The sequence below is a fragment of the Pleurodeles waltl genome, chromosome 6 (assembly GCF_031143425.1).
Source record: "Pleurodeles waltl isolate 20211129_DDA chromosome 6, aPleWal1.hap1.20221129, whole genome shotgun sequence".
In the NCBI taxonomy this organism is placed as follows: domain Eukaryota; kingdom Metazoa; phylum Chordata; class Amphibia; order Caudata; family Salamandridae; genus Pleurodeles; species Pleurodeles waltl.
In genome coordinates, this window is record NC_090445.1 from 1,597,713,412 (window position 1) to 1,597,737,576 (window position 24,165).

Genomic DNA, 24,165 nt, shown 5'->3' on the forward strand with positions numbered 1-24,165 from the left:
AGGTGGTGTTCTGGGTAGAATAAGAACATGTTTTAGTCCTTCCATTAAGGCTTTAATAACTGGGACTCCAAAGAGTGATGTATGTTGTACAGTTTGTAGATATGCGGATATGACAATAAGATGAATTTTAATAGATGAGAAAGCTAAATTTGATTTCTGCAAAGGAAGTAAGTAGCATACAATATCTTGTATTGATGCTGTAAGTGGGTTAATATTTTTAGATTGACAGTAATAAACAAATCTTTTTCATTTGTTGGCATAGCATTGCCTAGTTGAAGGCTTGCATGCTTGTTTGAGAACTTCCATGCACTCTAATGGAAGTTGTAAGTATCCAAATTCTAGGACTTCAGGAGCCAAATCGCTAAATTGAAAGCACTGAGATTTTAATGTCAGATTTGTCCTTTGTTTTGTGTTAACAAATCTGGTCTATTTGGAAGTTTGCAGTGAGGTACTACTGACAGGTCTAGGAGTGTTGTGTACCAATGTTGCCGTGCCCACGTCGGGGCTATGAGTATCATGGTGAGAGAAGTCTGACGCAGTTTGTTGACCAGAAATGGAAGTAGTGGGAGGGGGGGGGGGGAAGCATAAGTAAATATCCCTGACCAGTTGATTCATAGAGAATTGCCCTTGGATAGAGGGTGTAGGTGTCTGGATGCAAAGTTTTAGCATTTTGCGTTTTATTTCTGGTGTCCCTCACTTTTGAAAGTACTGATGAAGTACTTGAGAGTGAATTTCCCATTTGTGTGTCTGTTGGTGTGTTCTGCTTAGGAGATCCGCTAGCTGATTGTGGATTCCTGAGATGTATTCTGCTAGTAGGTAAATGTAAGGAAATGCTTCCTTGGCATGGTTATCCCCTGACTTTTTGCCTTTGCTGATGCTAAGTTATGATTTGAAAGTGTGCTGGGACCCTGCTAACCAGACCCCAGCACCAGTGTTCTTTCCCTAAACTGTACCCTTGTCTCCACAATTGGCACAACCCTGGCACTCAGGTAAGTCCTTTGTAACGGGTACCCCTGGTCCCAAGGGCCCTGATGCCACGGAAGGTCTCTAAGGGCTGCAGCATGTCTTATGCCACCCTAGGGACCCCTCACTCAACACATACACACTGCTTCACAGCTTGTGTGTGCTGGTGGGGAGAAAAATACTAAGTCGACATGGCACTCCCCTCAGAGTGCCATGCCAAACTCACACTGCCTGTGGCATAGGTAAGTCACCCCTCTAGCAGGCCTTACAGCCCTAAGGCAGGGTGGACTATACCACAGGTGAGGGCATAGGTGCATGAGCACTATGCCCCTACAGTGTCTAAGCAAAACCTTAGACATTGTAAGTGCAGGGTAGCCATAAGAGTATATGGTCTGGGAGTCTGTCAAACACGAACTCCACAGCACCATAATTGCTAAACTGGGAAGTTTGGTATCAAACTTTTCAGCACAATAAATGCACACTGATGCTAGTGTGCACTTTACTATAAAATACACCCAGAGGGCATCTTAGAGATGCCCCTTGAAAACATACCCGACTTCCAGTGTGGGCTGACTAGTTTTTGCCAGCCTGCCACACACCAGACATATTGCTGGCCACATGGGGAGAGTGCCTTTGTCACTCTGTGGCTAGGAACAAAGCCTGTACTGGGTGGAGGTGATTCTCACCTCCCCCTGCAGGAACTGTAACACCTGGTGGTGAGCCTCAAAGGCTCACCCCCTTTGTTACAGCACCACAGGGCACCCCAGCTAGTGGAGATGCCCACCCCTCCGGCCACTGCCCCCACTTTTGGCGGCAAGGCTGGAGGAGATAATGAGAAAAACAAGGAGGAGTCATTCCCCAGTCAGGGCAGCCCCTAAGGTGTCCTTAGCTGAGGTGACTCTTACTTTTAGAAATCCTCCATCTTGTAGGAGGATTCCCCCCAATAGGATTTCCCACAGGGAGGAGGGACAAAGAGGGTGTATCCACCCTCATGGACAGTAGCCATAGGCTACTGCCCTCCCAGACCTAAACACACCCCTAAATCCAGTAATTAGGGGCCCCAGAACCGAGGAAGATAGATTCCTACAACCTAAAGAGGAAGAAGGACTGCTGACCTGAAGCCCTGTAGTGAAGACGGAGACGACAACTGATTTGGCCCCAGCCCCACCGGCCTGTCTCCCTACTTTGACATTATTGCCTGTAGGTGTACAACAAATGTTTAACACTACCCTCTGATAAGCATACTGCTCGACCACACTACCACAAAATAGAGCATTGGAATTATCTTTTTGCACATTATTTCTTACTTTGAAATAGTATATACAGAGCCAACTTCCTACAGTAAATTTGATTGTGAATTGCCCGATTCCATATTGTTTGGGCTAGAATGGACAGTTGAGATGAATGTGTCCCGCCCTGTTTCTTTAGGTAATACATGGTCGTCATACTGTCTGTTTTTATCAAGACAGTTTTGTGTTTGAGAAGCGGCTGAAACGCTTTTCAGGCAAGGAACACAGCTAATAATGCTAAATAGTTTATGTGATAATTTAGTTGTTTTGAATCCCATTCCCCTTGAATTGTAAGGTTGTTGGGATGAGCTTCCCAACCGGCCATTGATGCATCTGTTATTGTGGTCTGAGGCACAGGGTCTTGAAATGACCGCTCCTTTATTCAATTACTGAGATTCCACCATTGAAGGGACTTGTACATTTGGGGGTTTAACAACACTAGATCTTGCAACTGACCCTGTGCTTGAGACCATTGCTGTGTGATGCACGGTTGTAGAGTCCTCATGTTTAGTCTTGCATGCGGTAATATTTCTATGCAGGATACCATCATTCCTAATATCTTCATGATAAATCTTACAGTGTATTGTTAATTTGGCTGCATTTGTGCAATGAGATTTTGAAAAGTGTGCATCCTTTGTGTATTTGGGTAGGCAAAGGCTCTTTGCGTGATGAGAATAGCACCTAGGTAAGGCTGAAACTGTGCTGGTTGAAGATGAGATTTTCAGTAGTTGAGAGTAAACCCTAGTGTATGTAGGGTCTCTATTGTGTATGGAGTGTGTTTTTGACATTGTATAAAATTGCTTGATTTTATTAGCCAATTGCCTAGATATGGAAAGGCATATATGTGTTGTCTTCTTAGGTAGGCTGCTACTACAGCTAGACATTTTGTGAATACCCTTGGGGCTGATGTTATGCCGAATGGTAGAACTTTGAATTGATAATGGTTTCCTGCTATCACAAACCTTAGGTATTTTCTGTTAGCTGGATGGATGGGTATATGGAAATACGCATCTTTGAGGTCTAATGCAGTCATGTAAACTTGTTTTTGTGGTAGTGGAATGACGTCCTGCAGAGTTACTATGTGCAAGTGTTCTGACAGGATATATAGATTTAGTGATCTGAGGTCCAGGATGGGCCTGAGAGGGACATCCATTTTGGGGATGAGGAAGTATAGTGAGTATACTCCTGTTCCTTTTTGAGAATGTGGGACCAATTCTATTGCCTGTTTTAGTAGTAGCGATTGTACTTCTAGTTGTAACAGCACATTGTGTTCTGGGGCCAGTTTGTAATAACGTGTAGGAATGTTGGGGGGGGGGGGGGGGGGGGTAGAAATCAATTCTAGGCAATAGCCATTGCGGATAATTGACAATACCCATTGATCTGTGGTGATATTTTGCCATTGGGAGTGGAATTGCTGCAGTCTGCCCCCCACAGGAGATGTGGGGGATGGTAAATAAGTCACTGTTTAGATGGGGTAGTGGCTTGTTTTGTGGTCTGGAACTTGCCTCTAGTCCTAAAGTATTGGCCTCTATAAGACCCTCTAAATCCCCCTCTCTGGTACTGCTGTTGCCCTTGTTTTTCCTGGGAGGTAGAAGCCTCTGTGGATTGTGGCTTGAACCCTTCTCTAAATTGTTGTCTGTGAAATGAGCCTCTATATGGTGTTGTGTATAAGGCTCCCATTGCTTTAGCAGTGTTTGAGTTTTTCTTCATTTTTTCCTGTGTCCTTATCGACTTCAGGGCCAAACAGGTGCTTTTTATTAAAAGGCATATTCACCACTGCCTGCTGTATTTCTGGTTTGAAATCAGAGGAACAGAGCCATGCATGTCTACGTATAGTGATGACCGCATGGACACTTCTAGCTGCTGTATCTGCAGCATCAAGGGAAGACCGTATCGGATTATTGCTTATCGCCTGACCCTCTTCAACAATCAGTTGTGACCTTTGCTGGTGTTTCTTTGGGATGTGTTGTACGAGTTCCTGCATCTCATCCCAGTGGGCTCCATCGTGCCTTGCTAGCAAGGCTTGAGAGTTTGCAATTTGCCAATGATTGGCAGCCTGTGTGGCTACCCTCTTGCCAGCATCGAATTCTTGACTCCCCTTGTCAGAGGGAGGAGCATGCCATGATGACTGGCTATTAGCCCTCTTTCTAGCCGCACTTACTACCACTGAGTCTGGAGAAACGTGTTGGGTAATATAAACCGGGTCTGTAGGGGCTGGTTTGTATTTTTTATCAATTTGTGGCATTATCACCCTAGCTTTGACTGGCTCACTAAATATTTGTTCTGCATGTTTCATCATGCCAGGCAGCATTGATATTTTGAGTGCGTGGAGGATAGTGTGTTAAAGAGAAAAATCCTCTTCTAGGGGTTCAGTGTACATAAGCACCCCGTGGTACGCTGCTGACCTGGAAATAACCTGTGTGCATGCAGTAGTGTCCTCTGGGGAGAAAGCTTAGGGGTCATTGTTAGAAATAGGATCTGGATCATATAGATCCCAAGGATCAACCGTATCACCATGTGAATATTGGGAACAAGTTGGTGAAGGTGGTGGGCTAGTAGGTGGAGGGGGGAAAAAGTGAGTTGTGGTGATGAGGGAGAGAAGTATGGATAGGTAATGGCTTCTCCTTTTGTTTATACATTTTGGCTGGTGGTGGAGCAGTGTCTAAATGTTCTTGAAAAGCCAATTTCCTCTGTCTGTAAAGGAGGTGCAGTAGTTATTCTGCCAGTCTCTTTATGGATGTGAATCCTTGATTGTCTCTCATCCTTAACCTCAAGGATAGGTTGGATCTCAGGGTCCCCAGAAGGTTTATAAGACTGTTCTTTTAGTGATTTGGAGCTCTGTGTAAGATGGCTCAAAAGTCCTTGTTCTTCTGTATAAGAAGACTTTTTCGGCTTCGAAGATGGTTGTTTTTTGGGCCTGAAAATACAGCCGGTTGTTTCGGCTCCGAAGCAGGGCGTCAAGGCTTCGACTCCGAGTAGTGAGGACGCTTGCTCGAGATGGAAGCAGAAGTCTTGATGGACTTACTCGACTGACACCAACAGATGAGTGGCCTTTTTCGACACTGAACCCAAAGGTCTGTCGACAAGTCTTTTTTTCAGGTTGAACCATGGCTCTCTGGCAGTGGTGTACCCAAGGCCTTTGAGGACATCTTGTAAGTGGGTGTAGGGGCAGATGTACTCATGTGCTGAGCAGCAGTGATAAGCATATCTTCTTCCGAGTCTTGTTCGGAGTCTCTGACGGAGACCGCTGTCTGCACCTGTTCTTCCTACATGGTGTCAAGATGTTCCGTACTCTTCAATGCCATTTCCAATCTTCTGGCTCTCCAATCACATAGGGTCAATCAATCAATAATTTGTAGAGCGCGCTAGCTACCTACCCGCAAGGGTCTCAAGGCGCTGAGAGAGGAGGGGGGGGGGGGGTCATTGCTACTGCTCGAACAGCCAGGTCTTGAGGTGTCTCCTGAAGGTCAGCAGGTCCTGGGTCTGCCGTAGGTGGATGGGGAGGGTGTTCCAGGTCTTGGCAGCGAGGTGGGAGAATGATCTGTCGCCGTCTGTAGTCCTGTGGATGCGTGGAACGGTGGCGAGGGCGTGGTTGGTGGAGCAGAGGTGTCAGTTGGGGGTGTAGAAGGTGAGTTGTTTGTTGAGGTAGGCTGGACCGGCGTTGTGGAGTGCTTTGTGGGTGAGGTGCTTAAAGGTGATCCTCTTGTTGACAGGGAGCCAGTGTAGGTCTCTCAGGTGGGCTGAGATGTGGCTGCAGCGTGGGATGTCGAGGATGAGGCATGCGGAGGCGTTCTGTATACGTTGCAGTCTTTTCTGGAGTTTGGCCATGGTTCCTGTGTAGAGCGCGTTGCTGTAGTTCAGTCTGCTGCTGACGAGGGCCTGGGTGACCGTACTTCTGGTCTCGGCGGAGCATGCAGAGGGTATTGAAGCAGGATGATGAGACGGCATTGATGGTCTTCTTGGATCGAAATGATCAGACATCTTTGTGAGCGGGAGAAAGACACAGATTACATACGAGGTGTTGGTCTGTGTAAGGAAATTTTGCGTGGCATCGAGGACAAAATAGAAATGGAGTCCAATCCACCAGGCTTCGGCGTGGTAGGCCCGAATCGGGCACACGCGCCCAGAAGGGCAAAATTTAGTTTCCGACTGTACTATCGGTTCGAGGCTAGGTGGAAACGCAATCGAAACAATACAGACGATTAAGGGAGTTTTCTAAACTTTTCTGATTCAAAATCTCAGAGTGAGAGGAAACATGTCCGAACCAGGCAGTGGAAAGAAAACAATCTAACAACGGAGTCGATGCCCACGCGCAGTATGACTGAGAGGAGTCGTCATTCGATGCTGTGACTCCGAAAAAGACTTCTTCGAAGAAAAACTACTTGTAACACTCCGAGCCCAACACTAGATAGCGGAATAATGCATAGCATGTGTATCTGCAGCTACACATGCCAAACATACATACATACATACATACATACATATATATATATATATATATATATATATTCGATCTTGTTGATCGGTGAAGACTATGGGAAATGTTGCTTTTGCAGGGAGTAGAGGGTTCTATATTACGCACAATAGTGGCCCTGCATACAGACAACACAGCGAAGGTTAGGTATGGACCAGTTGGTGAACGCTTAGAAAGATTTCTAGTAGTAAAAGGCGTTAAACAGGGATGTGTGCTAGAACCTCTACTTTTTAGGTCTTTTTCTAAACAACACAGTTGACCACCTATTAGAGAACCCCATTGATATCCTTTTGATACCGAACCAGAAAGTTCAGACGTTCCTTTTTTTTATTTTATTTTTTTTAAATGTATTTATTTTTTCTACAGATAATGCATTCCTATTGGCCCAAAAGGAAAATTCATTGCATAGGTTGGTAAAAGGTTTTTCTGATTACTGCATAAAGAAGACTTTTATAAATTATGAAGTACACTGTTCCTATAGAGACAAACCTACCTAGAGGACAAAAGGGGACATGCTATCAGGAGCAGGGAAGCCCTCACACATCCATTCGGATGTAAAGCATCATCATTGGGCAAGCGCCTTGTCAGACCAAAGGTTTGGTCACTTACGTCCTTGTCCACTGTGCGTCTGGTCAGTTTATAGGAAAAAGTCACCCATCCCAATTAGAGATAATGGGGCCCAGGGGTACACGGGTCTATCACCTAGAGTGCAAAATTTTGGTACCCCCGGTGCACGCTGAGAACCTCCCCGACACCGTGTTCCTGCAGAGGACTTTTACCATCAACTGCTGCAAGGTTACTGTCATGGCATTAGGATCATCTCTGGGACTAAAGAGGGAGCTAATTAAAAACGACAAGGTTATTGATAGTGTAAGGTTCTATGATTATCTTGGGACACAGTTTACAGAGACCTGTAGCAAGAAGGGTCAAATATTGAAGGCCAGAACAACCTTATTACAGTCTTCTGGGGCGGTACTAAAATTTAGGCAAAAAGCAGGAGCACGTAGTATTAGTACCATACGCCAAATATATCAAAACAGTAGCAGCTACAATCTATGGGGTTGAGCTCTTGGATTATGGTAATCTTGATTTGTTGCAAGTGATAGACAGGAAAATATTACTTACCTAGTAAGCATCTATTCATGACATGCAGTGCTGTACATTCACATGCTCTGCATACTCCTGCCATCTAGTGTTGGGTCCTCATTGCTGCAAGTTGTTTTTCTTCGAAGAATAATTGAGTCACGGGATCGAGTGATTCCTCCTTCACGGTGATACTGTGCAAAGACTTCTTTGTTAGACTGTTTTCCCACATGAGGGTGAGAAAGGAATGTAGAGAAAGATGTCCATGTAAATGTAACTAGGGCACATGTGAATCTACAGCACTACATGCCACAAACAAATGCTTACTAGGTAAGTAACATTTTCCATTTGATGGCAAGCATGGCTGTAGATATGCATGCTCTGCATAGACTGTAAAGCAGGCCCTTCCATAAAGCGGTGACCAGCCTGTGGGAGTTGCAGTTGACTGGAAAAGTGTACGTAGCACAGCTTGACTTACACTGGCTTGTTGAGCTAGTACATCCACACAGTAATGCTTTGTAAATTTATGTGGTGTAAACAATGTAGCTGCCTTACAAATATCTGGTCCCCAGGAAAGCCCTTTGAGCTCTAGGTGTAAAAAGTAGCTGTCTCTTTGCTTTAGCATAAGAAGTTAGTATACATTTTTACTATCCATCTAGCAATGCTGTTTTTGGATACTGGATTGCCTATGTGAGGTATTGAAAAGCTACATAGCTGTTTAGTTTTCCTAAAGTCTTTGGTTCAGTCAATGTAAAACGTAAGTGCACGCTTAACATTTAGAGCGTGGAGAGCTCTTCAACTGAGTCAGGCTGTGGAGAAGACCGGTAGCTCAATTGATTGCTTGATATGGAAATGGGAAATCACTTTAGGAAGAAACTCCGGGTTTGTGTGAAAGATCACCATGTCTCTATGAATCTGGAAGAAAGGTACTCCAGGGTAAGGGCCTGGAGCTCACTAACACGTCTGAGTGATGTGATACCAACTAAAAAACACCACTTTCCAAGAAAGGTACTGAAAGGAACATGAATGAAGAGGCTCAAAAGGATGGCCCAGGAGCCTGGTAAGCACAATATGGTGCAGGAGGCACTCAGAGGAATAACCCTTTTAAGGCCTTCCATGAAAGCTTGGATTACTGGAATTCTGAACAAGGATGAAGGTCTAGTTATCAGAAATGCAGCTACAGCTGTGAGATGTAAGCGAATGAAGTGCAAGCACGATTCACTTTCTGGTAATGGAGCAAATAAACAATGTGTTGGACAGTAGCTTTAATTGGATTAATACATTTGCTTTGGCAGTAGCATACAAAATGTACCAAAAAGGTCTGAGGCATTTCCCACTTTAGGAAGTATTTTTGAAGGACTTACGGGTTGAGTTCCCATTCGTGGACTTGTTGCTGCATCCAAGTCGTTTTCCGCCCCTGGAAGAAACTCTGCCACTAGGTGAATGTTGTGGTGGAGAGCCTACTTCCACACTGTAAGAGTTGTGACAATTGGGATGACTGTCTCTTCATTTGAGGGCCGAAAAGATGCTCCTTGTTAAAGGACATATTAAGCACCACTTCCCAAACCCCTGGTTTAAACACAGAATCAAAGCCACATCTGCCTCCTTATCAAGACACTGGTATTATTACCACAGGCAGTTGTGTCTGCGGCATCTAGGACACAGGGGGTGGAATTGTCAGTGATTGTCTGCCTCTCAGCAACAATTTGCTGACCTCTTTTGCAGTGCTTGCATGGGAGAGATTGGAGGAGCTCCTCCATTTCATCCCAGTGAGCCCAGTTGTATCTGGCTAACAAGTCCTGTGAGTTGAGGGTATGCCAATGATTACTTGCCTGTGCAGCTACCCTTTTTCTGGCAGCATCCAGCCTTTTACTCTCTTTGTCAAGGGGAGAAGAGTCCCCTGTAGCCTGACTGTTGGCATGTTTGCATGCAGTGGTGGCTACTATAGAGTCAGGAGGGACCTGGGACCTAATGTATGCCAGGTCAGGGGCTTATATTTCTTGTCTACTATAGGGGTGATAACCCTGGAGTCGACGGATTCTTTAACAATTTTGTCAGCGTGACAAAGCATGCCAGGGAGCATGGGAATAAATTGATATCCTTACATCCACACATAGGGATATCCAAACAGTAAGTCCTGCTTGATGGGGTCGATTTGCAGCTCAACATTATAGAAGGCGGCTGCCTATGCCACTACCTGCTGGTAGGATGAACTATCTTCTGGTGTGAGGCGTGCGGGGTACAAATCTGGGTCTGTACTCCGCATGGATTCAGGGTCATTTGTGTCCCATTGATCTGGCTCCTGCGGTGCCCTACCAAAATCTTATGCAATGTATACAAGGAAACCTTGAGGTGTAAACTCTCCTGCAGTAAGTGGGGCAGGGGACAGGGAAGGGAGAAGTGGAGGAAGCAATGGGTGCAGGAGGAAGAGAAAGTGGATCAAGACGAGGTGGCGGCGAAGGCTTGTGAGAAATAGTGGTAGCCTTGTCCCTGGTGACCTCCTTTGGAGGTGAAGAAGTGTCCAAAGCCTCTTGGAAAGGATGGTTTCCTCTTCAGCATAATGTGGGGGTTAGGGGAAGCAACAATGCACCCTGTACCCTCCTGGATATGAGGTGGCATTGTCGAGCATCCATCTTTCCTAAAATGGGTTCTTTAGGCGATGGCGTGGTTGGAGTCTCTGTTCTGAAGATCTTGGCTCTCTTGTTTTCAACACTATAGTTTTTGGTCGGTGTCCTTTCGTCGGCACTGAAGCAGAGGTGGAAGCTGGTAGGCTCGACGAAAAACAAATTGAAATGGCAACTATGTCTCAGACCGAAGAACCGGAGGTCGATGCCGAAGACATTGGTTTGGTCTTTGGTATTTTCAGAGTTGAGCTGAAGGGCTGGGCAGCCAAAACAGTTGTTTTTTTTTATCTGACCATGGCCTGGTGGCCGTGGCGGTCTAGCAACCTCTGTAAGGGGCTTTTTTAGAGTCTTAGGGCGGGCAGGAGGGGTCACTGTACTCACTGTTTGCCCTGCTGTCACCTCGCAGCTTTCAAAATCCGAATGGACGTTGGAGGCCTGCATCGAAAAAGGCCGCCTCTAGTTCCAGCACCTCCTGGGCATGCTCCTCCACAAAGATATCCAGGGTATCACCTGGAGTTTTTTGTGCCACTTTCAGTCGATGAGCTCTTTGGTCCTAAAAGGTTTTCTTCGACCAGAAAGATTTGCAGCCATAGCAAGCAACTTCTTGGTGATCGGGGGAGAGGCACAAGTTACACACCAGATGTTTGTTGTGTGGGGAAATTTTGTGTGGCGCTGAGGGCAGAAACGAAATGGTGTTTGTTCCATTTAGCACCACATAATGGTTGGTTCTGCGTGGTGAGGTAGGCCCGACCACAGCAAAGACACCCCAGAGGACACACGGTTGGTGTCCAGACCGAAAAGGTGAGACAAATGTAAAGATGGAAACACACGATCAGGAAAGTATACCCTCGATAATGAAAGAGGAAAGAAAGGTTTAGAACCAGAGCGATTCGAAAGAGAGTGATGATTCACGCGTCTGAACCCAAAGGAGGAGGGTAAGCTATCTAACAAGGGAGTCTATGTCCATGCGTAGTATCTCCGTGAAGTAGGAGTCACTCGATCTGAGACTCGAAAATGCTTCTTCAAAATAATACAACTTGCAACACTCCAGACCCAACACTAGATAGCAGGATTATGTAGAGCTGTTCATCTACAGCCACACATGCTATCATTCAGAACTTTTTGAGGGATCTGTTAAACTTGGAAACAGGTATCCCTTTGCCAGCACTCTATATGGAACTTGGGTAATTCCCATCTCACATCTGGTAGCAATAAAGCCAGTACTGTATAGGACAGGCTAGTAATGAATCAAAAGGTAGCTATGTTAAAACCATGCAGTATATACTGAGTGATTACTTTGGGAGCTGAGAGGGGCCTGGTTAGAAGCCCTGTTTGGACCAAACCTCCCCAGAATGAAACATACAATGGATATTAAATTCAGATTGGGCATTTTTACTACTAGGGATTACCTTATAGATATGCCAGACTTCAAAGAGGACGTGAATTCTGGGACTGTATGCATGGGAAGAGAGATAACGTTTCACACTTTTCCGCAAAATGTATTAGAAGAAAGTCACTGCCCCTGTTTAGGGATTATGGTGTTGGCTCTGCTAACGCTGCCCTAGCTTTCTGTCTTAAGACATATGAAATTATTTTTAACACTGTAGCTTCATATCTCTTGGCAGTTTAGCCGCATGTCAGAGAGGATTTTAAATAGCCAGCCAGTAATGTATAGTCACTCTGGTCCATAAGATGAATTAAGAGGCATGTGACTTATAGAATTTATATTTTATGTGTAGTGTTTTATATATTGTACTTGTGTCTGCACTTCAATACCCCAGCGTACGTAGGATTTGACTATTGCAACTAATTATTGCAAGGCTGCAAATATTTTAAGCTATTGTCACTGTCACTATGATCCGACCTGCACTTTCACATATGCATTTTAGGGTATCAGTACTTGTATTCTGATGTTTTGCAGTACAAAGGACTTGTGTACTGAAGTCAAAGACTGCATTAACAATAAAAATGATATATTATTAATACCAGTACAGGGATCAGATCTGCACCAGATTCGGCATATGCACTTCATGGAAATTTATTTTTTAGTGATAATGTGTATATACTGTAACCAGGGTAAAAGGGTATATGATTCTAGAGGGAGCGTGCAATATTAATTTGGTCGAGGAAAGTTGAGTGGTAGAGTGTGATAATACAAATCATGTATAGATATGTAGGTTGCTATCACTTTTAAATGTTTTTAGTTTAAAACGTCAGATTTAATCAGAGCTTAGAATTTAACCGCAATTTGCATAAAGCTATTATTGATGTACCCAATCTTAATGTGTAAGGTTGTATGTGTGTTATTGTATTGCTTAATGCTGAAACAAATGATTAATTAATTGACAGCTAGGTGGTCAAAACCCAGACGTAATTAAAAGCGATGTTCCCTAAAATATTGAAACATTGTGGCAGACTGTGAAATAGTTGATAAGTACATAGATTACAAGGAAAAAATATTCTTTGTGTGCCAACCTCCACACATAATCTTGCTCTGTAAGTATGGCTGGATCAAAACAACAACAGAGTAGGAGACAGCAGGGAGGAGCCTAAGAAGAATCATGTTTTTTCAGATCTTCAAATCACACTAATGTTTCTGTCCCACAACAAAGTTCATTAGAACAGAGGAGAATGGGACGAAACCCCAATAGTAATTTCTGCTATGTCAACAAGGATAGTAAAGGTGTGCCTCAGGCATCGTACACTGACAGATATAAATAGATTAACAATTCAAAATATGCTGAATGCGAAAGACGCATACTTTTGCCTGTTATTGTATCTGAACCTTGGTACTGGGTAGGGCAATAGCAGGTTAACATTATATCTGCTGATGATATGAATTGCGCTATCATCTGTACATACCAGTCTTAATTGGATGGCACAAGCCGACAATGCAGACCAACTGTTGTGGCAAGGGTTGTCTTGCCAGATATGGAGGGGCCATCTAGATAAGGCTATTTTTAGACACCTGGCAGTGAGAATGGGATTAATTTCAGCTGAACCACCAGCTCAAGCAGGAGCGCACACAGACCCACAAAAACTTGAAACAGACATGCATTGCATTTTGGATCGAGACAAAGTATAATAAAAAAAAAACACCACACATAATGAACAGCACTCCTCTCAAAAAAGAAATCTAATTGAAGGAACTGTTTTTCACAATAAAGTTACAGAATATTTAGTACCAATGTTGGGTGACTCAAATGGCACAATTCGATGATCTTTATTTACAGCAGAAGGTAAAATAACTATTCTGTCAATGCTGATACAAAATGGATGAGCCCAACACCCAATCTACATAAGATCCCTGCTACTCACATTTTTTGGATGTTTCTACCTCCTCTCCTCTTCTTTGCGCTGACGCAATCGCCTAAATGGCAATAAAAAAAGAAAAAAAAAAAAAAAAAAAAAAAGACTCAGGCAAGATTTTTGCATCAAACATATGTGTCAATCCTTTTACATGCTACATACTCATCATTAAACCATATAATTAATACAATATGTATTTCTACATTTGTTAATTTGCTTGAGTTCCAAAGCCTTCTAATAAAGGGTGTTAGTGATATCCTGCTTTATCGAATACATGTTAGTTGGTATAGTTACATATGATGGAGCAGTGATTAACAGCTTAAAGTTTCCACGCGATAATAAACCAGAATTTGCTTGGGCAATACCAATGGATCAAATTTCTATACAAGGCCATGCTTCCAAGCTCAGAAGAGTAATGGTAGCTACCTCCCAATTTACGTTGATCATTTTCATTAACATACAATGGGTAATGTACTTAATACAGACGCCCTTGTATGGCAATCTTTTTTTAAGACTATTTATGAATTATAGAACAACACATAAAACTGCACTGTTCATAGGATACATCGACGTTGTATGGCAATACTTTGTTACAGTGACTGATTAAGTATGTAAAACAAAAAGTAGAACAGAACAAAAATTAATGGGTCAAATGTGTTTGAGAGAAGACTTGGAGGTAGAAGTGCAGCACAGAGGTATCTTGCAAAAATTTACCTCATAACGGATACTTTACACATTTCGGGAAAAGAAATGGTTAATGTAATCGGCTGCGGCAGTTTATCTTCATACATGATCAGTAATACAAAATAAATTAAAAAAACCTGTGACCCTTTATATATCAATTCCAAAGAATTTTGTATTTAATCTAGTGCCCGACAGCTCAATCTTCAAATAAACCTTTGAGGATAAATGTGCTTTTCAGGGTAATTTTTGCCTCACCGTGAGGAACAGTTGAAGCAATCCCTTGAACGATGCATTGTTTCAAATAAGCACAAAGATCTTCAGTATTTCCTTAGAGATAAAATGTGCCTCATTATTTATAACAACTGAGCTCAAAGACTCTGGATTTTGGGCCCCCTTGTTAGGATATTTCTTGTGTACATCAATTGTCACCTGTTGATCCTCAAGATGGGAATAATTTTGCCCCCGTTTAATACTGGTGCACCTTCCACGTTTTGGACGCCTACGTAAAGGAGCGCTCTATTCAGGCGATGCCGTGCTCGAAATTATCGGCCATGACGCACTTGCACCCGTGCAAGAACCCGTAAAGTGAAAAAGGGAGGAAGAATAAACTAACAACAAACAGAAGGCAAGGGAGAAAAGATAAAGACATTAAAATATTAATTGAGAGGAAAATGAGATATTATCTAGTACTGCCAATAAGCTAATTTTAATTGTTTAACTCTGCTTCACCATACCTTATATTTATTTATTTTTAAAGGCAGGTTAACTATTTGTCCTTCGGCAAAAATTCAGTATACGCTTCTACTCTCACGATTTCGGTAATAGGATTTTACTTTGGCCTATGTGACTTTGAATTACAGATTATCTACTAAAATAAAAGACACTGTAAATTGCTGTATTACTACTTGGAGCTAGGCCTGCTCAATAGGAAATACCATAAGTGAAGATGTCGGAGAACGATGACCTAAACAGGGGGGAAAAAAGCACACAAACATCAGAAAAGTTAGCGATGAAAGTCAACATGCAGAACAAAGGAACAGAGCAAGGAATGAAAAAAAATAAAAAACCGAAAGGGAAGAGAATAAAGGAAACAAACAATGTGAATCAAATTGGTTCAGAGCTCAAAGAGTTCAAGGAGAAAGAATAAAAACCAAAGACAAAGGAACAAGCGCTGGCAAAGCCAAAAGTGCTCACCTTTATGAGGTGAGCGCTAAGCTATTAGCTTTACCGACCCTTGATGGCAAAGCTATATCAAGAAAAAAGGGGGAAATCTTTAGACTGGAGGAAAATCAAACATGTACGTAAAGGTGTCCTGAAACTGAACACTGAATTCAATAATATTTTTTTTTTTTACTGAATTGTTCCATTTCATGCAGGAACCTGAACAGAATGTAATTAGTCAATTGCATGACAGCTCATGTACATAATACAGAGAGCTAGTTACATGTAGTTAAGAAATATAACAGCTGTTTGAGGAAGCATTAGAATTTAAAAGGAAAGAGTTGCCACCTGTTTTGCACACGACTGTGCACTGAAACAAATGCTCCAGTTATTTTGTGCCTGCATCAGTTCAAATAGCTGATTTATGGGCCTTTGGAAGTGGAGACGCACTCCAGTCACTGTTACCCCTCCTACCTTATTATTACCCGCCCATCCTCAACCCAGGCCATTAATGCTGCCTTTGTGCGCCAAGGCCTCCTGTTTTATCCAACATGAGCAGAGCAGGAGATAACAGAAAAAACAACATTATGCAGTCTGCTTTTCAAGTCCAATATGCCAAAAATACACCTGCTGCAGTGCATTTACAAACTAGTTGGGAGGGATGGGGAGAAACATGGAGAAAGCAGTGGAGCAGGGAGGCAAGAGAGACGAACCACATGGGAAAGAAAAAGAACATGTGCTTCCATGCAGTGCTGAAACAAAGAAAAAAGTAGTTCCCTGATATGAGCCATAAAAGGATGCAAGTCAAAAATCAACCAAAAGGCTGGTAAGAACACATGCTCTAGGGGTAGATTAAACAAGATGAGGAAGGAAAGCCACTAAGCAATCAAATGAGTGACAAAAAATGTAATCAATTGTAAGTAATGGGTCAGCCCAAAGTACACTACGTTTTGGTATGGTACACAAGAGATCTTTAGACAATGGATAGCTAAATGCGGTCTGTAGACCGGATTAGAATAAGTGGCAAAAACCAAATACACCACCACAGTTAAAGGAAGCCTGGCAGAAAAAATGCAAGGCTGGATTTGTGGAGGTGCAGGCAGGGCACAGGAAATCCTCCAAAAATGTCACACTTCTGAATGATATAGAGTGTAAAAATGGACCAGGACACAACTGAATTAGTACCTGGTTGACACAGGATCATAACTAAATGATAATGTTGACCAGTAGTAGCAAATTAGCAGGCATCACTGTCACCAAATGTTGCAAGACGGAGGTCTAAAGACCTGGATTGCTCCCCCATCCAGATAAACGTGCAGTACGCACTTCACGTTTCCACAGCCAAGGAGGCATTGGAATGAACAACAAATGTCAGATGGATCATTTGTTTGTTCCACTGAAACCCGGAAAGAAGTTTCGGAATTAAAGAGCAGCGAGTCCAGAGACCCACTTCGTTCCCTGTAAAATGTTATGATCAGATGTGAGGAGCAAAAAGGAAAGTTTGCTTATACGCCTGGCCAGTACAACGCTGGTTTCCATGAAAGAACCCTTACTTTGCAAGACCCCAATGGCGAGAAAGGTTTGAGCATTACCCGGGAAAGTACTAAATTAAAGTTGCAGGAGGTGGCACGACGACGTACCATAGGCATGAAGTACAACAAGTCCATCAGATATCAGAGGCTGCAAGGAGACATCGCCTAGCTGCTATAGTGGACTTCAATAACTGCAAAACAGGTAATGTGGATGTGTGACCTTCGTTCATCCTTGAAGCTGATGGATATTTCGCCACATATGCTGCATCGCATAATTAAGCAACACAGCAGATGCAGGTGGTGAAATGCCACGGCAGGGGGCAAGGGGAAGTGGTGGTATGGGAAAACCCCATATAAAGAACAACCACTGGCAAAGCCAAGAGGTCTCGCCTATACAAGAGATAATTATTTTGCCAATACGTTTTGGCCAGGTTGTACGCCACCCTGCAGCTGCTCAGCATGGCTAAAAGTTAGTGGCATAAAGGAGAGTGTAGTGTCAAAGTAGAGTGGAGGTTTCCAAACTTTTGACTCTTGAGGACCCCCACTGAATCACTAATGAAAGCCGAGGACCCCCAAGAAATTTGTACAATTTAAATTTCAAACATTAAAACAGTAATTTACAAAAAAAACACAAACACACCAAACAAATACTCAAATTGCTAGAGATATAATTATTTTATATTGGAAACATATGTAAAAAAAAAAAAAAAAAATTAAAAATCATGTAATGGGAAGGTTGGCGCTGCATCTCAGCGACTAACTTTTCAATGTTTGTTTTATTTAGGAAAGCTGATTCCTCATGTCAGATTATACAATTCCCAAGCAATTTCTGTTTTTATTTTGTCGGTACATAGATCTGAGAAAGCTTTTTCACATAAATATGCAGTGGGGAAAGGAAGTAAAACCATAAGAGCCTCTAATTTCTCCACAGCCTCTCTCTCATTTGTAATTAATATGTTTATCAGCACCTTTCATACCAGTGAAGGGTGTCGGTCCACTTTACAGGGGACTACAAGGTGGAGGATTCACATGTCATCCACAGTGGTAGGCATTTTCTAAGAGTGCTTGGTCTGGTGAAGCACAATCTCAGGATTCCGACCATAACACAGTGGTTAGCGTTGACTTTAATAATAAGAAAGTATTTCTAGGCAAGCAAAAAATTTTTTAGCAGCAGAAGGAAAATGAAAGACTGGAAAAAACAGTAACTTTCTAATTTGTGCCACGCAGTCTTCATGTAGCTCTTTGATGGCAGTTCATAGCTCACGGTGCTAGATTATGATAGAAATCTGAACCGCACAGTAATAAAAAAATCTCCGTGACAAAAGCAGTAAGCCACTGTGCTATGCACATAAAATACTGTTCTCTGCATGATACACGTAATTTGCAGCAGGCATATTAACCATCTGCACTCCCTTGGATGAGTCAAAACTGCCTCTAGACAAAACTCCCATCTCTATCAGGTATATTAATCAACAGATTTATCTTGACGCTTATATTTTTTTTTTGTAGAGTGGAGTGGCAGAGAGTGGATTAGTGTAATAGAGTAGAATGGCATACAGCAGAGTGTTGTGGAGTGGCATAAAGTGGTGTAGAGGGAAGTGGCATAGAATGGTGTAGTGTGTCAAAATACGGTGGAGTAAAATGGCATGGAGTGGCACAGAGAGAGTTGTACACAGCATCAAAGGGTAGAGTGGCATGGAGTAGAGCAGAATGGCGTGGAGGGTCACAGTGGGGTTTAACAGAGTAGAGCATCAGAATGAGTGTTGTAGAGTGGCCTAAAGTAAACAAGCGTGAAGCACAGTGGTGCAGAGTAGATTGGTTGAGAGGGCAGTGGTTTTGAGTAAAATTGGGAACAGTGTATTGGTATAGAGTGCAGTGGCTTAGAGTAGAGAACAGTGGAGCAGCATAGAGTGCAGTGGTGTAGAGTGCAACACTGTGGAGTGGCACAGGGTGGAGAAGAGTGGCATAGAGTAGATTATTTCCGAGTAGAGTGAAATAGTGCAGGGTAAAGTGGAGTGTAAAGGAGTAGAGCGGTGTGGAGTGCATTGGCATAGAGATGAGTGGTGCAGAGTAGCATATAGTTAAGTGACGTATGGTGCAGCCTTGCATAGTAGAAAGTCTTAAAAGTGCAGTGGCGTGGAGTGGCGAGGAGTGCAGTGGAACAGAGTAGATAGTAACGGAGCAGGGTAAAGTGCAATGTAGAATAGGTGGCTTAAAGTGCAGTGGTGCAGAGCGCAATGGTGTAGAGTTCAGTGGCAGAGACTGCAGTTATGCAGACTAGAGTGAATTTGCATAGAGTGCTGCAAAGAGCAGTGGCATGCAGTACAGTGGTGCAGAGCAGAAAAGTGTGGCTTAGAGTGCTGCACAGAGCGCAATGTTGTACAGTGGCGTAGCATGCAGTGTCAGAGTGCAGTGGCGCAAAGTGTTGCACAGTAGATTATAGTGGCGTAGACTGCAGTTGTGCAGAGTAGTTGGCGTAGAGTACACTGGTCTTAAGTAAAGTGATGTAGAGTACATTAGGAACAGTGCAGTAGTTTAGAGTGGTGTAGAGTGACGTGGTGTGGTGCAGGGTAGACGGAGTGGCAGAGTAGTGGCATTGAGTGCAGTGGTATAGAGTGCAATGGTATGGAATGCAATGGTGCATAGTTATGTAGAGTGCAGTGGTGCACAGTATATTAGAGTGGCGTAGACTGCAGTGGCAGAGTGGCATAGAGCGGTGCAGTAGCATACAGTGCAGTGGCGCAAGACAGAGTGGCTTAGAGTGCATTAGTATACAGTGCTGTAATATAGAGCAGAGTGGCACAGTGTTGCAGGGTAGCGTATGGTGGCAAACAGTGCAGTGGTGTAGAGTACTGGTTGTGAGTGAAGTGGTGTAGATTGCATTGCCGTAGAGTGCAGTGTTTTAGAATGTACTGGAGTAGAGTGTAATAATGCAGAGTGGAATACAGTGGCGTAGAGTGCAGTGGCATGGAGCAGATTGTTTCAGAGTCCAGTGAAGTGTCATAGTAGTGCCGTAGAGTGCAGAATCAAAGTCCAGTGGTGCAGAGCACATTAGAGTGCAATGGCGTGGAGTGGTGCAGGGTAGAACGCTGTGGCATAGAGTAGAGTTCAGTGGCTGAGGGCAGTAATGTATAATAGAGTGGGGTAGAGTGCAGTGGTGTAGCGTGGCGTAGAGAGCAGTGGCATGGACTAGAGTAGAACAGAGTAGCCTAGAGTGCAATGGTTTAGAGTTCAGTGGCATAGAATGCAGTGGCGTAGAAAGCATTGTTTTTTTAATACAGTGGTCTAGAGTGTATTGCATGGAGTGCAGTGGTTAGAATAGAGTTCAGTAGAGTGCACAGAGTAGCGCAGGGTTGAGTGGTGCAGCGCAGATTGCAGTGATGTGGAGTGGTACAGAGTACATTTTTCAGAAAAGTTAAGTGGCGTAGGATGGTAGAGTGGAGTGGTGCGGGGTAGAGTGCAGTGGCATGGAGTGAGTGGGGTAGAGTGCAGCTGTGCAGGGTAGATTAGAGTGGATGGCACAGAGTGCATAGGTGTAGAGTGTTACAGAGTACAGTATATTGGTGCAAAGTGCAGTGGCAGAGTGGAGACTTATAGAGTGGCAGATTAAAGTGGCGTATAGCAGAGTGGTGCATAGTAGAAGAGTGGGGTGGAATGCATTGGCGTAGAGTGATGCAAATTAGGGAGGCGTAGTCTGAAGTGGTGAGAGTGGAATAGGGCAGGGTAGAGTGCAGTGATGCAGTGTGGGTTGGTGTAGTGCACAGCGGAGTGATGTGGTGCAGAGTTCAGTCGAGTGTGCATGGTGTGGTAGGGCACAGCCATTACAAACATCTTCAGTTGAAATGACCATTACATTTGCAGAGACATAGTTTTTTCTGATAAAAGTATACAGCGCACAAACAATAAATGTGTGGAAATGTCACCTACTGTATTGATTTTTTTTTTTAATGATATTAAAATATTTGTTTTGACCACACTTCAGAATTACCCCTAGTAGCGAGCATGATTGTGACAGAAATCATCTCCCTTTGAAGTCGGAGAAAGAAAAGTAAGCACCATGCTCCCTCAGCAGACAACTTCTTTAATCTAACCCCCGTCACTGAATGCACAGCAAATGTGACAAGATAACAACATTCAAGGCACATTTACAAAAAGGGAGCACTCAGAAGGATACTGTAGATAAGGTTTGGGGAAGAAATGGGATGAACGCAAGCTGGGCAACTTAAAACAAATAGAAAGCGGAAAGTTACAAACCAAAAAGTCAATGGTAAGCAACAAGTGGAATGCATTCCCAGGGAAGCTTTCTGAATGTCCCCAAGATGTCTTTAGCAAACCAAACAGCAGCACTGTCTGTTAGGCTTTGACCTAAAAATGGCAATCAATTAACCCTCTGCCAACAGTGCTATAGTAACAAAGATATCCGACAGCCCTGAGGGTGTTAGTGGAATAATTATCTTTTTGAGAAAAAGGATGATTCCTTTAATGGTATTGGGTTTCTTTTGTTTTGAATCTGTACATTCACCAGTATCTAAATCTCTCAGCACAGACCAATTTATGTTTTATAAAGTGGAATGATCTAAGCTTTGGGACTTAAACCCCAGTAAGTGATAGTCTGATTAAATGAAAACAATACCTCTAGAAATCAAATGTGTTTAAAGAGACACTGTGACCACAGCTGCATGCACACTGCCGGCTCTTTTAGACTAGCAACAGCATTCACACATGCATAGGGAGTGAGAGAAGCACGTGATATTACAGGTCGTAATGTTTATTTACTGATAATAAGGTAGAACATAATGGAAGCAACTGGGTTGAGGCAGCAGGGTAACGCAGCAGAGAGAGAGCAGGTAAACATGGATTGCTTCCATGTTTGTCCAAGTACTTGACTGTACACTAGCTGTTTCTGCGTCGTTCTGTCATGAACTGCTCCAGTGCTTCCAACTCTCTCCTTGTTAATTTCAGTCTCATGTTGTCAAACAGCACACGCCTTGCTCAGTATACGTTATTGCTACTTTCTGCAGAGTACTTTGTCACCCCTCTTCAAAGAGAAGGCATCTCCACTACCTTGCTAAGGGTGGGTGATATCTCAGAGCAAGACAGATGGGATAAAATACACCTAAACTATATTGAAAGTCACAGAGGTCCGTGACCATAAAGAGGCATGAGGCCAAACACTGAGTGCCTTCAAGAGGTCATTGAATTCCTCTGCATTTAGTAATATCCTTCCTGTGTGCAGTTAGTAGTACTTTATTCCTTATAGTACATGATGCCTCAAATCCTGGAACTGCTATTCAAAAACTGAAACCTGTACACCCTGTATGTGTATGCAGGAAAATCTGCGCACACCATGAAGCATAAGCTCACATTAAAGATAATACAATTATATAACAAGCATTTTCAATGCAATGGGTCTCGCATTTGTTCGAGTTAGAGCTATTAGCATTGTAAAGCAAAAAAAAAAAACGCAGCACGATCGCGCTGTGTAAAATGCGGCGTGATCGCGCTGCGTGGAAAATAAAGTAGTCCGGACTCCAGGCTGAAAACATTGAGCCTAGTATATTTTTGGTACTTTACCGGTGCTGTGTAGGTGGGCAAAACACCGGAAAAGGCATGATGTATGCATTCCTTTCACAAACGAAAGCAAGCGGATTTTAAAAGGCAAGCCCACGAACCAATGTAAGTGACTGACGTGGCATGGGCGTGGTTTGAAGCCCAAAGAGAGATTACAGAATGGACGGAGCACTTTGTGCTCACCCATAAAAAGGATACAATAAAAAGGAATAAATATTTTTAGCTCAATGTGTTTAAAACTTTGTTTAGCTAAATGTGCTTATAACTTTAATTCGTGGAGTAATAATAAATTACACTCAAATTTCGAAATAGAAAAGCTGAAATTTCTTTACCCATAGGCACAAGGAGATTTAAAAGTATAGTTTGCTGTTTGGCAGAACAATTTTGACACACTGGCATGGGTGTTATTTAATCGATGGACAACTGGGGTTTGGACTCAATAAGTGTCAAAAGCAAGTGTGATTTTAGGTCAAAGCCTATCAGACAGAGCAGCTGTGTGGTTTGCTAAAGACTTCTTGGAGACATTCTGACAGCTTCCCTAGGAATGCATTCCACCCATTGGCTTTTTGTTTTGTAACTCACAGCTGTTTTCTTTCTATTGTCAGGCTTTATTTGTTTTAGGCTGCCCAGCATGTCTGTGTCCCTCCCGTGGAGAATAGCCTGTTTTTCACCCCTCCATCTGGCTCCTTGTATTCTTCCACAAATGTTGTCTTTCTGTAGTCAGGCCTTTAAATGATGTCCTTATGTTGACATCTGCTCTGCATTTAAAGTCAAAGGTCAAATGCCAGGCTCTGTCTTCTGAGGAAGCTTGATGTTACTTTTCTTTCTCTGACTTAAAAGTGAGAACATTTCAGAATTAGGATGGCACAAAGGAAGCACTTGTTTTTAATTCTGAACTGTGATGAAACAAACATTTTAATATGATCAAAACAAAGTAATGCACCATTTGATGCCATTTTCACACATTATCATTTGTGCGCTGCATAATTTTATCAGTAAAACTTGTCTGGGCAAATGTAATGGTCATTTCTACTAAAAATGCATCTTATGTAATGGCAGTGTGCTACCACATTATGCATACTCCACATTACACCAGTCCACAACACATCATGACAATCTACTTCATGACACTACTCCACAACAATCTACCCAACTCTTGCCTACGACACCATGACACTCCACTCTACGTCCTCCACGACACTACACCACTCAACAATACTCCACTAACTTTTAGCCATGTTGAAGAGCAGCCATGCCGGTGTACAATATGGTTAAAACACATTGGCAAAGCACATATTTTCCTGCAAAGGCTAAACCTATTGGCTTTGTCAATGCTTATTCTGAAGAAGAGGCTGTCCAGGAAACACTTTGCTTTTTTCATGATTTCTCCTTCACACGATGCAGCACAGTTTCAAAGAGGGATCTTAATGTTATCACCTTCGTATTTAAGCGAAAGGAAGGTAAACATTGCAGTA

At 43.0% G+C, this 24,165-nt stretch overlaps 1 protein-coding gene across 1 annotated transcript in view; it reads right to left on the reverse strand.

Annotated features, from left to right (window-relative positions):
• The window catches only part of EDF1 (endothelial differentiation related factor 1), a 47,983-nt gene that overhangs the window by 20,776 nt on the left and 3,042 nt on the right, over positions 1-24,165 (reverse strand). Inside the window, exon 2 of the mRNA XM_069241439.1 lies at positions 13,752-13,803. Within this exon, the coding sequence (XP_069097540.1) occupies positions 13,752-13,803 (52 nt within the window). The remainder of the gene's footprint in view (positions 1-13,751; positions 13,804-24,165) is intronic.